This window comes from Corvus moneduloides, chromosome 11, assembly GCF_009650955.1.
Source record: "Corvus moneduloides isolate bCorMon1 chromosome 11, bCorMon1.pri, whole genome shotgun sequence".
Lineage (NCBI taxonomy): Eukaryota > Metazoa > Chordata > Aves > Passeriformes > Corvidae > Corvus > Corvus moneduloides.
This window is the reverse complement of record NC_045486.1, coordinates 14856641-14873018: the sequence shown is the minus strand read 5'-3', so window position 1 is coordinate 14873018 and position 16378 is coordinate 14856641. Positions and strand designations below refer to the sequence as shown.

At 36.7% G+C, this 16378-nt stretch overlaps 1 protein-coding gene and 1 long non-coding RNA gene across 2 annotated transcripts in view; one reads left to right on the top strand and one right to left on the bottom strand.

Annotated features, from left to right (window-relative positions):
- The window catches only part of CACNA1D (calcium voltage-gated channel subunit alpha1 D), a 172685-nt gene that overhangs the window by 117861 nt on the left and 38446 nt on the right, over positions 1-16378 (top strand). The window contains 11 exon segments of the mRNA XM_032120445.1: positions 307-413; positions 1516-1603; positions 2081-2188; positions 2356-2408; positions 2660-2806; positions 3488-3689; positions 4844-5002; positions 5684-5743; positions 5746-5796; positions 11266-11349; positions 11680-11763. Coding sequence (XP_031976336.1) covers positions 307-413; positions 1516-1603; positions 2081-2188; positions 2356-2408; positions 2660-2806; positions 3488-3689; positions 4844-5002; positions 5684-5743; positions 5746-5796; positions 11266-11349; positions 11680-11763 — 1143 coding nt within the window.
- The window catches only part of LOC116449207, a 34539-nt gene that overhangs the window by 14068 nt on the left and 4093 nt on the right, over positions 1-16378 (bottom strand). The window lies entirely within an intron of this gene.

The following is a 16378-nucleotide window of genomic DNA, read 5'->3' as shown; positions in this document are numbered from 1 at the left end:
AATTTTTTAACAAAGGCCAAATTAATTCAGTGTAATCATCTCAGCCTCATCTGTTCTTACACAAAAGAAAACATTTGTTGACATCAGAAACAGTTAGCATATTTGTTGATGTTGTTGAGTCGATTTTTTCTGATTTAAATGAAAGATTTAATGTACATGGAGGGATTGTTTTATATATCAAAGGATTTTAGAAAGCGAGATAGTATTGTATGCATTCACACTCTAGGCAAGTGTCTTGTAAACAGCCTAAATGTGATTTTGAATAAATTGAAATATAGACTAAGTGTGTAACAATTCTATTTTTAGATGACAGCTTTTGGAGCATTCCTTCATAAAGGGTCCTTCTGCAGGAATTATTTTAATTTGCTGGATTTGCTGGTTGTGGGCGTTTCTCTGGTATCTTTCGGGATTCAGTAAGTACTATACTTATAATGTGAATGATTTATTTTTGCTCTGGGGTTTTCTACTGAAATCAGTGTTTCAGCTCCTTTTGTTCCCCCACGGTGTGTGGGTGTGCAGTGTCAGTGCTCAGGGATGGGGCTGGCAAGAGGCAGTGATTTGCATGGAGAGTGTTGTAATTCACTACTAATATGGGCTGGAAACAAATTACTACTTCCCACTATTACCAAGAGAATGAGGAGGAGCACTGTGACACTGTATGGTATAATAGGTATTTCCTGGAGCTTCAGGAGGTTTATATCCCTTCTCTCGAGCTGTTATCACATCTACAATCTAATTTTATGAGCTTGGTCTTTCAGTGTTGACCTGTGGGGATATAGAACTAGACAGTGTTCGAGGGGGGAGAAGTTGTACCTTGATCAGGACTGCAAGTGGTAATGGCGAGGTTTGTTTTGCTTTTTTTGGGTCGGACTAAACACAATAAAAGAGTCTAAAGGTGCTTATTGATTCACTGAGTGGTTTTCCCCTATTAAATATCATCTGTGACAGCCTTGGTGACTTAAAAGGACAGGGGAGGGTTTCAGGCAGCTGCTCCCCACTGAACTCTGCTGGTACCAGAATACCTATTGCACAAGCTTTCAGTTTCACAGGGTGTTCTTTGAAATACTGTGCACTATTTCCTCAAAATGCAGTCCTAGCTACTTAAACAGAGGGAATGGAAGTCATTTGAGATCTTTTGATCTTGGGTTAGCTGGAAATTGAAGGATTCATTGATTTACAGGACTTACACAGTGTCTTCAAAAGAGCTTGTCAACACTGAAAAATTCTTTGGGGACTATTTTGCTACATTATAGTCTTAGATGAGCCTCTGAACTGTTAATTCCAAATTTGCTCCAGAAATCAAATGATTTTTATGGTGTTCATGAGATCGATACTATTTTCTAATATTAATAAAGAATCAATAAAGAGTAAAAGTATTGTATATATGTATCTTGAGAGTTCTGGTTGGAGGTTTTTTAAAAAAATTTCATGATTAAGGAATTCTCAAGGATATTGTTATTCTGTAATGCAATCTGTTACCTTAACAGTAACGGTATAATTTTTTTTTTCTCCTAGATCAAGTGCTATTTCAGTCGTGAAGATTCTCAGAGTTTTAAGAGTCTTGAGGCCTCTAAGGGCAATAAACAGAGCAAAAGGACTTAAGGTGTTTATTTTTATTTTTTAAGTTATATTTCTGTTGGCTTGATGCTTCAGTCCCGCCTCAGGTTAAAAATTCTTGCTCAAGAAAAATTGTCTACAGAAGTCCACAGAGCAAAGACAGGAATCAGTTCCTGATTCTTAAACATATCTGTTCTTAACCAGCCCAGGCTCTGTCCACAGTTACAGCACTTTGTGTGTGAAGGAACTGCCACTGAGAGCAGATTTGGACTGTGATGAACCAACATGTCAGTGCATTTAAGTTGTTTATCCATAGTGCTTGTGTAGTTTTTAGCCAGTTGACGTTGATGGGTCTATGTCAACAGACTTACAGACAAATTTAGAAAACAAGTCCAATTACAGTATTAGATATAATACTGGCAACACAAAAATCGTAATTTTAAAAAAGAATATGGAAATAGATTTTTGTGGTGTGTAGTCATGACAAAATTGCATTGAAACACATTTTTTTCTTTCGTTCCAGCACGTTGTTCAATGTGTCTTTGTGGCTATTAGAACTATTGGTAATATCATGATTGTTACAACTCTGCTGCAATTCATGTTTGCTTGTATTGGGGTGCAGCTGTTCAAGGTAAGACACTCTCAGAACTTACAGTGCATCAAGAAAAGCAAAGCTGAATTGAATTCTTGGTGGTTTGCTGCTGGAACTGGGCTGGTCCCATCCTGAGCAATTGTAGTATAAAAGCATGTATTTTGCATATTCTGCATTTTATCATTGCTTTTTGTTTTTATATGTAGGGAAAATTCTACAAGTGCACTGATGAGGCAAAACAGAACCCCGAGGAATGCCGGTGAGGAGACCTTTGGTCTAAGAATGTGACACATTTTGTTCTGAATAACTTAAACTGTGTACGGGCAGGCACATGTCAGGCCATTTAGGGTTGTGCAAATCAGAATTGTTATCTTAAATCCACCAGAAAACACAGGTTAGCAAGGAAATAAAACAGACATGAGGGGGAATAAAAGAAAGAGCTTTGAATAGTGCATTGAGTAACTCTGAGGTTAGCTCAGTATTTCACTAATGACAGTCTCTTTCCCACAGAGGAATATACATCGTTTATAAGGATGGAGATGTCGATAGTCCCATGGTCAAAGAGAGGGTCTGGCAAAACAGTGATTTCAACTTTGATAATGTTCTGTCTGCTATGATGGCCCTTTTTACAGTCTCCACCTTTGAAGGCTGGCCAGCGTGAGTGGGTTCTCCATGTTTTCACAGCGTTGTTACGAGAGTTGCTTTTTCCAGAACAATTCACTATCATTTACCAGATATTTTTGGGCAGTAAAGCAGTTTTAAGTGGTGGTGTAAAGAGGGAGGAAGTAAAAAACACATTATCCTGAATCTGTGCACTTATCCCATGTTTCAGGAAAAGTAAGAGAAGGTGAGCTTTCAATATTGTTTGATTCCCAGTCTTGCAACTTTTACTATAAGGACCTAGTCCTCAGCTCTAATGGAAGCTCTAATTTTAGATGCTTATCCATTAACGGTCCTTAAATAATGTTAAAGTTTTAGGCCTTCAAGTAAACCTTTTACTAAAAAATCAGGCAGTAGTACACTCATAGAGAAACCTAGGAAGAGCTAACTGCCACTCACTAATTCCCTAAATGAGAAAATTTTATTTGGATAAATAAATAAATGAAAATGACAACCATTGGGTCATTATCTTAATTCTTTCAGAAAAAAAGAATATAGCAATGTGTGCTGTGGTTGTTCTGGTTTCTATATTCTTGAAAGCACTATCAATAAGTAAAGGAGGATAAAAGTGAACATCAGACCATTTCTGAAACCTGTCCTCTGAGTCTGCATACTTTAATATTTTCTCATTTTAATGGTAATAAAGATAAAATTTTGTTGTGTTTTTTTTTTTTTCAGGCTGCTATACAAAGCCATAGATTCAAATGGCGAGAATGTAGGACCTGTATACAACTATAGAGTGGAGATCTCCATTTTTTTCATCATCTATATCATCATTATTGCTTTCTTTATGATGAACATATTTGTTGGTTTTGTGATTGTTACATTCCAAGAACAGGGAGAACAAGAGTACAAGAACTGTGAACTGGACAAAAATCAGGTTAAAAGAATAATGAATTCTTAAGTTTTAGAAGTAGCCTTTTTTGTTTATGCATGAAGAACTTCCTTTCTGCTTTGGGGCAGAAGAGGGCACCAGACACATAGCTTAGTATTTATTTATTTGAGTTTTTTGCTGTCTGGGTATTTATTTAACTGGGTATTGAGGTTGTTGTACATTCCTCTTTCTGTGAGCTCAATCCATCAGTCTTTCTGTTGTGAAAGGTGGTCCACTAAGCTTGTTGGCTTCTTAGCATCTTGCTTTTTGGTGTCACATTAATAAGAATACAGCACTTGCCAGGTTATCCTGAGGCAGAGATAGGTTTTACACTAAGAACTGGAAAACAGTTTTTGTGTTCTGAATAGACTGAAAGTGTTCAAAGTTCAGGTGTTCAAAATGTTCCACTTCTCACCCCCATTTATTTAGAAATTAATGGGGGATATTCAGATTAAAATTACAAAAATCTGTCGCTATTTACTGTTTAATCCTTTGGCTGAGAAACTCATAACTCACAATTTTCCAGGTATTCTTAGCTGACTGTAACACACTTCATTTAAAGAAAGCCAAGCATGAGACTGTAGCCAGGATTCTTTCTGCACCATGTATCCTGTCAGTCAGGGCCTGTAAGAATTCTTCCAGAGACAAGTGGGAGGCCCAGCCCTGAAGATTTGGGGTGCTAATAGATTATGAGATGAATCCATGATGTTCCTACATATGTGATTTTGCTGGGCAATTTAAGTGAGCTATTAGAAGTAAGACCACCTCAGTATTTATTTTGCTGACTCTATGGTTTTATGCTAAGCAAGCCCATTGGTACTTGAAAAGGGAGTAAAGACATGGTTTATAGATGACTATATGTACTATACCTGTATGTTCTATAATATATTAGTGTAAAAAGGCAAAACCCTCCAGAATTTCCATGAGCATTATTTGATTTTTGTGTGTGACTGAGCAGTGTATATGGTTAGACATGGTTAGATACAGTTGTAAATAATCGAGGATTGGTGAGCTGCTTGTGCACTTTATTAACACTTAATGATAAAAAGGCCCTACATCAAGTAGCCAGACTGTCTGGTTTTGAGAGTTATATTTAATAATTTGCACTTTGGTTAACTGCTGAGTTACAGTCTAACAATTTTTGCTGTATTTGCTTTCAGCGTCAGTGTGTAGAGTATGCCTTGAAGGCACGTCCTCTCCGTAGATATATTCCAAAAAATCCTTACCAGTACAAGTTCTGGTATGTGGTGAATTCTACTGGATTTGAGTACATCATGTTTGTCCTCATCATGCTGAACACCCTTTGCTTGGCTATGCAGGTAGGAAAACCAGAAACTCTCTTGAAGCTGTTGGCATAAATTGCAGGGAAGGATATGATGCCTTTAATTTCTGGCAACCTGTATTTTTCATGGAGTGGAATTTTAAAGAAAGCACTTCTGATCACAGTACTTTTCTGTGACAATTGCTAATTGACTCTTTCTTTCCCTAGTATTTCAGATTTTGATAAGAAAAAGAATGGTTTGGATTCAGTTTATAAAACCATTCTGCTTTTTTCATTAAACTTGCATGCACTGTGTCCTCTGAAAAATACAACCTCCTACACACTGTGTATTTTGTGACTACCATACTTCAGGCTTTCTAAGCAGGTGTGACACAAGCCTGGGTAATTTTAAAACCTTGCATATAAAACTTGGGAAAATGTTGTTGTCTAATACTCCTCTTTTGAGGGAACCATTTTCCTCTCACAACCATCTCTCTGGAGATTCCCTTAGGATGTCGAGGAATGACAATTCTGTTCTGCTCAGTGCCTAAACAGAATAGACTTAAACAGTTCCATGCTTGACCAGGGATATTCAGCTAATCTTCCACATATATAGATGTGCTTCATAAATTTTACTAGAAAATGTTTTCCTGTGCTGTGTTTTTGTCTTAAGCTGCCTTGCTTTCACTTAATATTTTAAAGCCTTTACTTTTGTAAGTATTTTATTTTTCATTCACAGCACTATGGACAGTCTAAACTATTTAATGATGCGATGGACATTCTGAATATGGTTTTCAACAGGGAGTGTTCACTGTTGAAATGGTTTTGAAACTGATTGCATTCAAACCCAAGGTAAGTTGAAGATATGCTTTAATTAGGTCATCACCACAGGAATTAAGTATAATGAGTTTCACACTTGCTGTATATTATTCAATGAACAAAAAGAACCAACATTTCCCACCTTTATCTATCAGAGAAACTATAATAAAGTGTAACTCCAGGAAATGAAATGCAGGTATAAAAAAAAAAAAAAAAATCTTACAAAGTGGTTGATGAGATCTAGAATACTTTGAGGTAATGAAAATGTCCCTTTCTAAATCAGATAATCATTTCCTGTTACAAGCTTTACCATGTCTCCTGTTCTGGGTACTATGTTCATTACTTCACACTAATTTAATCTCCAGTAAAGACCTGTATCCTGTATCATTTCCTATTCTAAAATGCAAAATAATTTCTTTACTTTATAAAATATAGCCAAGTATTACAAACATTACATATAAATAATTTACATATTCAATAGCCTTTTTAGATTTTTATGTTTTCAGTTAATATACATAATATTTGTTCGAAGGCCTCACACTGAGTGGTTGATTCCTTGTCTTAAAGGGACACTGTCAATATGAATGATGCAGACACATTTTCAAAAGTAGATTTGCAAGAGAAAGTGATAACTACAATTGAAAAAAAGATAAAATTATCCTGTTTTTTGTTCAGTTCTCATACTGCATTTATGAAGTGCAGAAGTTAATGATGGAAAAATAGACTAATTTGTTTCCAGTACAACAAGATTAATGTTTGTTGTGGGCTATGTAAATAAGTAAATGTGTTCACTTGCTATACATGGAATTTGAAAAAAACCAGATGAGCCATTTGAAGTTTACTGATCTCACCATCCAAGACTGGTACTTTTCATTTGCCATTGCCCTTCTTTTAAAGCAACCAGGATATCTGCCTGTGGAGCTGGCTGTGAGCTGTGCCCTTTGCTGGTGTGAAGCAGCCCTGGCTGACTGCAGCTCTGCAGGCAGCCCTGTTCCTGCTCTGGCCCAGGGAGTTCTGTGCTCACAGCACGGCTGCCCAGGGCTCAGGCTGCAGCAGCAGTACAGCAGCTTTCCAGATTTTCAGAACTATTTATTCAGCTTGCATTTAGTGCTGAGCTTGGCTGTACAGCTTCAGCTACTTGGTTTAAAGCCAGCTCATATTTGCCTGCAGAAGTGAACAAATTATCCATCACTTGAGATCTGGTGTTGAGATGTGAACTGTGGAGTTCTGGGTGAATGTTTGCCCACTCTCCCCTAGTCTCGCTCTGCACTGTCCAGTCCATTGTACATTTCTAATGAATTTATTTGTATTTTTGTGTCAGCTATCTTATTTAAACGCTAAGGGTTTCACATGAAAAATAGCACAATATGAGGCCCCAGAGGAGATAGCTCAGCTGTGTGGACCACAGTGTCATGAGTATGCTGGTTGTGTTTCCTGATCTGTATTTCCTGTTCTATATCCTTGTTTTGCACAGAGGACTTTGCTGCATTTTTTCATCTGCTTTTTGAAAGAAGGTTGTGAATCCTTGTATGGTTCTCCATGCACTTGTGACTGTAGTCAGAAATAGCAGCTAATGCAAAACACAGTGGTCTGATCATGAGTGTACAAATCACAGTGCTCCATTTGTACTGTGGGCTTCCTACTCGTTAGCAAATGCAATGTCTTAACACTGGTCTCTAAGACTCTGTACAATTTGAGCTTTAATTCTGTTGCAACATGCTTTCTATCTGACTGGATGCTTTCACTGTGAGAGATCCCTGGATCTGAACCCTGAGAGTTTGAAGGGCAGACACTGCCAGTGGAAGGTTCTCATTTCCTGAATTGCGGTCCCCCATAGATGCAGAACACCTTAAACTTGCTAATTAGCAGGACAAGGTTTAAAGACTATGATAATAATCAGACTTTTGGAAGAGACTAATTAGCAGGAAGGGAATAAAGTACAATTAAGGTTGTTCCTGTTATTCTTTGGAGATCATAACCTTTTAAATTATCAGATACTCTTTAACAGAACCTATTTGCAACATGTATTACATAGTTCATTAATAATCACAAATCAGCTAGCAGCCTTAAGCAGAATTTTAATGTCTTTAATCTAAATTTCAAATAGATGTATGTTTAAAACAACAATTAATTGCTTTAACTCATATTAAGGCTTAATAATAGTAGGAACAATCTGAAACCAAACTTAATGTTTCTCTTTAGGGTCCATGAGACTGATTAATTTCTTCTATGTCTGTGTCACTGGTGGGTGGGTCTCTTAGGCTAGTCTGACAGAATAAAGTTTTATTTATTAATTTTGTGCATTTAAAAAGTTGTTTCAGAGATGTTCAAAGCATCAAATAAAAACTCCTCTACTCCTCTGTAAAGAAAGTAATAGATAAAAACCTGTTAGTTTTTATCTCATCTGCTTGACAGTGTCCCCTTAATATGTTGACAAAAGTCCTGTGAAAACGGTGATCTTTTGGTTTTGCTGGTCATATAAACTTAAGGCTACTATAAATTATTGATACTATGATATTGTGTTGTGTAAAACCAAGGCACTGCAGACTGACTTCCAGCTCTGAAATACATAAAACCTGGAGAAGTGCTAGATAGTAAAGGTGGTGCTGAGTGTCTGCCACACTTGACTGGGAGATTGGATCACACAAGACTTTGCAGAATGAGGCCCTAAATTTTCCAAGAGAGTACTAGAAGAACTAAAATATTTATGTGGTAGATGTATGGAAACATACTTTGTTGATAATTCTCCATGCCTACATATTCCCCAGGATTTGTGATTTTGTCCTTCAACATTTCTCAATGAGCAAATTTTCCATAATATAAGCTAAAAGAACAGGCCTTTTTCTTCACATTTGCTAAACTCTGTTGCTCAGCATGGTTCAGTGCCATTCAAAACAAAATACAGCTCTGGAATCAAAAATAATACATCCACACATACTGTATGTACAGCTTCCTGGTAGCCAGTTGTTGCTTAAACTTGTAATGATTTTCCATGTCGTTTTACATCAGATTTTTGTAAGAAAAAAGGAAAGATGGCTAGTAAGTGAATTGATCTTGGGTCCTTGCAGTGGTGAAAACAACTTATTTGCATGATGTTTATTTGCTGTGACTTGTCCATTCCTCCCTTTTCCAAAACCATCTTTATTTTCTCTTAGTTTTTTGTTTATTTGTATGCTTTTGCTTTGCGTATTAGTTTGAACAATATTTGTCTATACTGATGGAAAAGGTTTTGTAAAATAAATAAATAAATGTGTAGATTATTTTAGCTGTAAAGTGTTTTAGCTGTATTGAATCAAAATGTGATTTTTTTCATTTCAGTGCTTTATCTTGTAGCATGTCTAGTAAAGTAACTTTTTCTATAGCTGAAATTATCCTTTATTTGGAGGACCTTTTTTGGCTCCCATTGTAGAGGAAGATGGATAGCACAGCTCAGGATTGTGCTGATTATGTGTTTGCTGTTTGCCAATAGTCTCTTATTTTGTCTATATATATATATATATATATATAAGTATTGCTATTCTAAAATCAAGGGAGATTCTTAGAATTAAAGAATGTGAGTGATCAGGAAGAAATTATGAGAGAAGCTGCCTTTCTTTGGTTGGCAGCTGCTAATCTCATTAGGATTATAAATTTCAGTATTGTTGAGGTGGCTCAGCATGATGCTCACTTAGTAAAACTTTGGGAATGGCTTGTTCCCATGCAGCAGGATGAGTAGGGAGGGAGTGATAGGGAATTGTGCAAGAGCTCTTAGGAATGGAGGCATTTCTTCAGGAGGCCAAATCCACGAGCACTGGCTTCTGCCCCAAGACTGGAATTGACGGTTGCTCCCAAAGAACCAGAGTAGTGCAAAGGGTTGTAGAGATAACAATACTCTGATCTATTTTCCTCTTACTACGCCTTCCTTAGACAAAGGAATGATTGTAGCAATTTGTGTTTTAAAAGAGAGTAGCATCAGAAACATAATGAGCCTTTCCTGACACTGCTTCCTTTCCAAGAATAAAATATAGAGCTGTTGTCTACTGTAGCAGCTCTCTCATAGTCTCCAAGAGCAAATTTCCACACAAAATAAGCCTTTTTTTCAAATAGTAATGCACTCAAGTGCATTACTTTAAACTGTGAAATTACTAGAAAATCTAACAGTTTAAAATCTTGAGAAAAATATCAGTCAAATTGTAAAATATTTTGGACCTGATTTTGCTTTTCTCTGCTAACAACTCATGTAATTTAAACTACTCAGCTAAAACATTATCTTAGAGCAAACAGTGTAATAAAAAGTGTAACTAGACATAAGGTTAGATTAGCAGATTTGTAATTTTAAACTTCTTGCTAAATGTATTATTTTAGACCTTCAATAGTGGCTGAAAAGTTAGTATTTTAAAATTAATTACCAAGAAATGTACATGTACAAAATGTACATTTTAGCCTTTGTCACGTAATTCACATTCCTTAGTCATGGTCGACTGATACATTAATATATCTGAATGAGGTAAAGGGCAAGTTCAGTAATTTTTGCAGTTCTGCATTTCTATAGTAACTAGGAAAAATCCACATATTTCAGAAAACTCTGGTCTCCCTAGTTAACAATTGTAATATATCTTGATTTGTTCCACACTGGAACCTACCTGGAGGATTCTTCTGAATTATCTCTGCTCAAACATGCAGTTTTATGCCCATAGTCAGCTAATTGCATGATAGCCCTTTACAACCCTTTGCAGCCATGTCCCAGTAACACACACGTGGGGAATATATTTAAAACCATAAAATGTCAGAAGGGTGATGAAGCAATTTATGAAAATGAGTTTTCAGACACTGGATTGGCTGCACCAACCAAAAGCATTAAGAAATTGTTCCGGTTGCTGTGGTTCTTAGCACTGACTTCACTGGCTACAGAGTCAACCGCTGACTGCAAATGTAGGATAAGTTCCTATATTAGACCTAGTTTAAGAATAGAAGATTAAGGCAGTTCTCCAACCTTTATACACAGTCTCACATTAATAACTGTGCATGTTTAGCCAGTGGTGAGACCTGACCCTTTGAATATTTTACCAATCACTTAGATAAGACTGTCACAAACTCCTTCATGCGAGAGAGGTTTCAATTGGCTTCGTCTTGCAGAAATATAATGAAAGGGGTCTTGTTGTCCTCATTAGGGTATATATGTTAGAATTTTTCAGCCTTGCTAGAAGCCCAAAACCTATTTTGGATGATGGCTTTCTTGCCAACACCGTGCTTATCTGATGGTGTGTTCTGCATGTGTAGAGTGTGTGTGTGTCTGTGTGTGTGTCTGTACATGTATATATATAATTATATATATACACACACATGCACATATATGTTGCTTTTCCTTCAGTAGGCAATATTGTTTGGTTTTGTTTTGTTTTCTCATTAGACCACAGGTTTTGTTTAACTAATTTCTGTTTATGCAAAACTAAACAGAAGTATGCAAATATTTGACATTTCATGTGTAATCACAAACGTTTGCACCCTGCCTGCTCTGTTCAGGGCTATTTTAGTGATGCCTGGAATACGTTTGACTCCCTCATCGTTATTGGCAGCATAGTAGACGTCGTTCTCAGTGAAGCTGATGTGAGTATATCCCAGCTTACTTTCCCCAGTCCCTACTTCTCTTTCTCTGTCTCCCCACTATTTCCATCATCTGGACAAGTCACAGATTTTGATCTGATGTTTCTAAAGTTTTGAGTACAGACCAGTCATAGGTCAATTATGTTGATATGGGAAATAAATAGCCTTTTTTTTCTGCCAATTTCTTTTAGCTATGAAAGGGAAAGTTTAGATTGTATAGTGGTACATCAGAGAAGCCTAGAGTGTTTCTGTGTTATAACACTGTCCTTTTCTTCTCTTTTTCTGTTTGTGTTTTTCTCTTGCTCTCTTTCTGCTGAATGCTTGTCCTAACAGCACTATTTCACTGATGCATGGAACACTTTTGATGCCTTAATTGTTGTTGGTAGCGTCGTTGATATTGCTATAACAGAAGTTAATGTAAGTAGCAACTGTTCATGCACTAAAAAGTAATTGCTGTCATCAAGAAATACAGAAAATGTAAACTTAATCCCCAAAAAAGTCCTTTTTTAGAAAAGTATGTTTAATCCTGGAATCAAAGAACAAAACACTGATACAGATGTTTGTACAAGCTGCTATTACCTATTTATAAACTTGTATAGTTGCACATGCACACAGCACAGTGAGACAATAAGAGTTGTCCTTCTATATATGCACAGAAAATATATATAAAAAAGAATTAAGCTTATGTTACTATTTTACTTGAAGCCCATTGGTTTTTGTAGGTAACTTGACCAAGATAATTCAAGATTCTCTAAGTTTTTAGTGGCTTGGTTTAATAAATGATGATTTATTTTTCTGTGGGAAGTTTGGGTTTTAATGTTAGCATTCATATCTCATGAGGTAGCAGAAAAAGGGCACATAGAAAGTAAGGCTTTCCATGCTGTGGATTTTTTCCCAATCCTTTTGCTTTTCATATCCTGCAGTAAGTGTTCGGAAATTTGAATTACTCTTAAAGTACTTGGAAAACTCCATATTTCACCAGAATTTTGACTGATGGCCATTGCACATATAGGTGTTTGGACAACTGATTGACCTTGAAATTGTTTCCTGGTCTTGTGTTAAACTGTGAGAATCTCATGACTGTCTGAATTTCTGGAAAGAAAAAGGAGGAGTGATGTAACAACATGGGAGCAGAAGAACTCTATCCTGACCTTTTGATTTCAGACTGATTTTTCTCAGTTCTGTGGGGATGGATCTTTCTGTGAACTGAAGGATCTTGAGCTGACAGGGAGGGTCAATCAGCCCAGAACTGCAGTGTCCCCTTGAGACATTTCTTAAAGTATAATTATTCTTCATGGAGCATGTTTTTAAAAGCCACCTCTGATTTATTTTTGATTGGGGTTTTTTGTCCGTTTTGTTTAGTTTAGGTTTTTTTTTTCCCCAGTAAAGTTTTGGATTTAGACTTACAGCTCAAATGTTTGCAATTTACCCATGATTTCCATTCACAGTAGTACTGGTGTAGGTGAACAGTGTATTTGAGGAGTGTAAAAAGACCAATCATTCAGAACAGCTTTCCCTCATAACTGCAAACTGTATTTGATTGTGAAGAGATTGAAAGATCTCAGAGGTACTTCCATGGCCAAAGCAGGATTTAGCAGTGTATGGGCAGTGCTAATTGGACAGCTCTACTTGTAACTGGTCACTGCTGAGCTGCCAGCTGTGAAGAACACTGTCATTTAGGAATTCTCACAGTTGTCTTGAAAATATTCTGGAGACCAATTAATGATCTCCAAGATGAGTACACACCACAGTCAACAACCAGCACTGCCATTTCTTAGTTTTCATGTTATACTCACAAGGGGAAAAATGCTCATCTTTGACTTCTAGCTTTGCACAGCAGGCTCTTTGTGTTCTAAGTATTGTCTGTTTCTGGTCTTGCCACTTTTCTGTGCTTTGTTTGTGCAAGTCAAGAATGTATTATGGTTTCAATATATTTCTGGGCTTGATGTCCCATTTTCAACATGAAACAGTTAATGCTGCAGAGTGTCCAGGGAAATTTCTTAGGTTTTTATTACTTTTACTTTTTTGATTCTACTGAACTATTCCTACTTGATTAGTTTAGTGTAAATTTCTGTAATCCAAATCCCATATTTTAGAATCTTTGGCTCAGTGTTTTTTCAGCATTCTGAATTGTGCCATTCCACCTGTACTTGTTATCTGACACTGACAGTGATCCTGGGAAATCTACAGCTCTGCTGAGATGCTAATGAGACTCTGTTTCCAATGGGATTTCAAGCCTGGTTGCAATAGCAGCTGTGAGAAGTCCCACTATAGAAACTTCTTAAGCTGAGGAAGCTCAGCCTTGTTTGAGGGCTGATTTGGAGGAGGGTAAAAAATCACCAGCACTGACAGAAAATCAGGTCCTGTCGCAGTTCTAATTGCAACCATCTTAATTGAGCAGTGTAAAGGAAACATGAGTGTGAGTACTTCATGTCCTCAGTGTGAACCAAACACTCCTGTTGGGTCACATATGTGATTGCCTCGTGCTGTGGAAACAGCTCAGCAGCATCCTGGGTATGCTTAGATCCATTGCAAAGGCCAGTGAGTTCTTCTAGAAAACAACAAGTTTGCATCTCGCCCATTTTTTACAAGAGAATGGATTGGACTGTCTAGGTACACATCACCTTGATTTCAGTATTAAGTACTGGAAATTAAATGGCATCTCTTTTATTTTGTTGATAATTTTTTTTTACATTTTATAATAATATATATGCTTCCCTGAGGCTGATTCTTCTGATCCAGTAACCTCCCACTCTCACATAATCCAGGAAATTACTGTGGTTGGGATATTTTTGGTGCCTCTGGAAGTCAGTCTTTAATGTATTAAGCAATTTACAGGGTTGGTCAGCATTCTCAAGGACTGGATCAGTGACCAACTCCAGAAATGAACCACCTCAGAGCAACATATATTTTGGCAATTAAAAATGTTCTGTGATTGTCTTTTTAATTTATTCTTTCATTTAATATCCCTTCCTTCAACCTTCTTCTTTTATGAACCTAATTGGTTTTCATGTTCATTTTATTTTTAGAAATTATTAGAGGCAAGTATATATAAGTAAAAATACCTATGGTGTACCAATAAAAAAAATTAAAACCACTACTAAAACCTATATAAATACTTTTGGGTTCTGTGCCCTTTTGTTTTCAGAAACTTTCACATGACATGCAAGATCTTGTGTGGTCATAGAAATGGTTGCTTTTCAATTAAAAAAACAGAGTAACGATTGGCAGGCACAAAGTGTGGTCAGTCCAATCTGGGAGAGGGATATCTATAACTTAGGAGAATAAGAGAGAAATAAATTGGAAATAAAGTGTGTTGTTGAAAGGAAATAACATACAAGTTTCAATCTGGCCTGACTGTCTAGAAATGATCTTACTTGTCAGCTCAGAAGCCATTTGGATGACCAACACTGAATGACTTAGAAGCATGATCACATTGTTTCAGTAGTGGTTGTGAAGGTTTTAAGTCACATTTTTAAAGTTTCCTTTACCATTCATGTGCTGCCAAAATGTTGAGAAAATAGTGGAGAGTTCACTTTCCTCGTCTTTTATGTAAATGGTCAATGCCATCTCTGTGGGACTGATTTTATTCTTGATGTTAAATGAACAGCATTTATATCTTCCTCCTGAGCCCCTCAGGAAAACCTGTCTGTCTTGAATCTTGACCTTATGCCTCTGTGGAGGAGTGGAATAAAAACCTCATGTCTACCTCCTGTAAGAGATTCTGGACTCAACTTTGAACAAGTCCAGTTCAGTTTGAGTACCACTTTATGCACCCCGATCATATGTTAGGTACTGGTGCCAGTAATTTGTACTTTGGATACAGTTGATATCTTTTGTAGACTTTTGCAAACATTTCTCTTTAGGCTTAAGGGTAAATCTGAAAACTACATTCTCATCCAGCTTTGCTTTCATTAGTGTGAAGTCTTAGTGCAATAAATCTCTACAGTGTTGCAATATTTAATTTGGAGCCAAAAATATATTTCTGAGCTGCTTCCATGGTGTTAATGGTAATAATTTATTAGTTATCATATATTACCCTATGCCACCAACATATTAATTGCAAATTTAGATCTTTTACAAGGGAAAAGACACTTTTTAAAAATCTTCTCTGGTGTTTCTCATGTTGACTTAAAATTTTTATTAATTGATGTTTATGGGCATTTGGTTCATGTTGAACAGGGAATAGCAGAGCACTGATAAGACTATGAAGAAAATTTCTTGCTCACATTTGAATTGCAATAGCTATTCTCTGAACAAATCGTGTGTGTTTATGCACATGGACTCATAGCACACGTTTCTGGAGATATTTTGGCAACCTGAATGTTTTGCTATGCTATTGTCATCATATGTGTTTGTCATTCAGATGCTTCCTTCTTTAATTGTGGTGATGAGGACATTGTCACCATATGTCATTTGTTCTGACATAGTCTTGGACCCTTTGGGACGATATGCAAAAAAGAAGCATTTGACCAACACCATTTACTAACATCACTGTTTTTCACCATGTTTATTTTTTGTTTAAGCACAGAGTTTGCTTCCAGTGCATGATCCAATCTGTTTCACACTATTCACAGTTTTGACACTGAAGTTCTTTTTAGTCAGGATGTTTATTTTGAACATTTGTTGCAATATGAAGAATGCAACAAGGAGTTCCTGTTTATGAAATGTGCTAAATTTTTCATAAGCAGCATTAGTACTTGGCCAAAATTGGTAGCAAATATTTTGATCAGGGAGTCAGAAATTTAGGTTGATCATTGGTTATATATTTTGAGGATTGGGATTGTTTGAGGAAGAAAACTGTTCTGTCACACTTTGATTAACTAAAAGAAAAATCATATATTACTGCCTATTTGAAGTATTTCATGATTGGCTCAAAATTACGTGGTTATGAAGGGCTTTGCTGACCCAGGCTTCGGGTGTAGCTGTCCCATGGCTGACAGAACAGGCAAAACAGTGAGGGAGGTCTCTGTGCTCATTCCCCTCGTTGCAATGTGTCTGCCAGCCAAGCAGGGAAAGCAGAAGCTGTCCT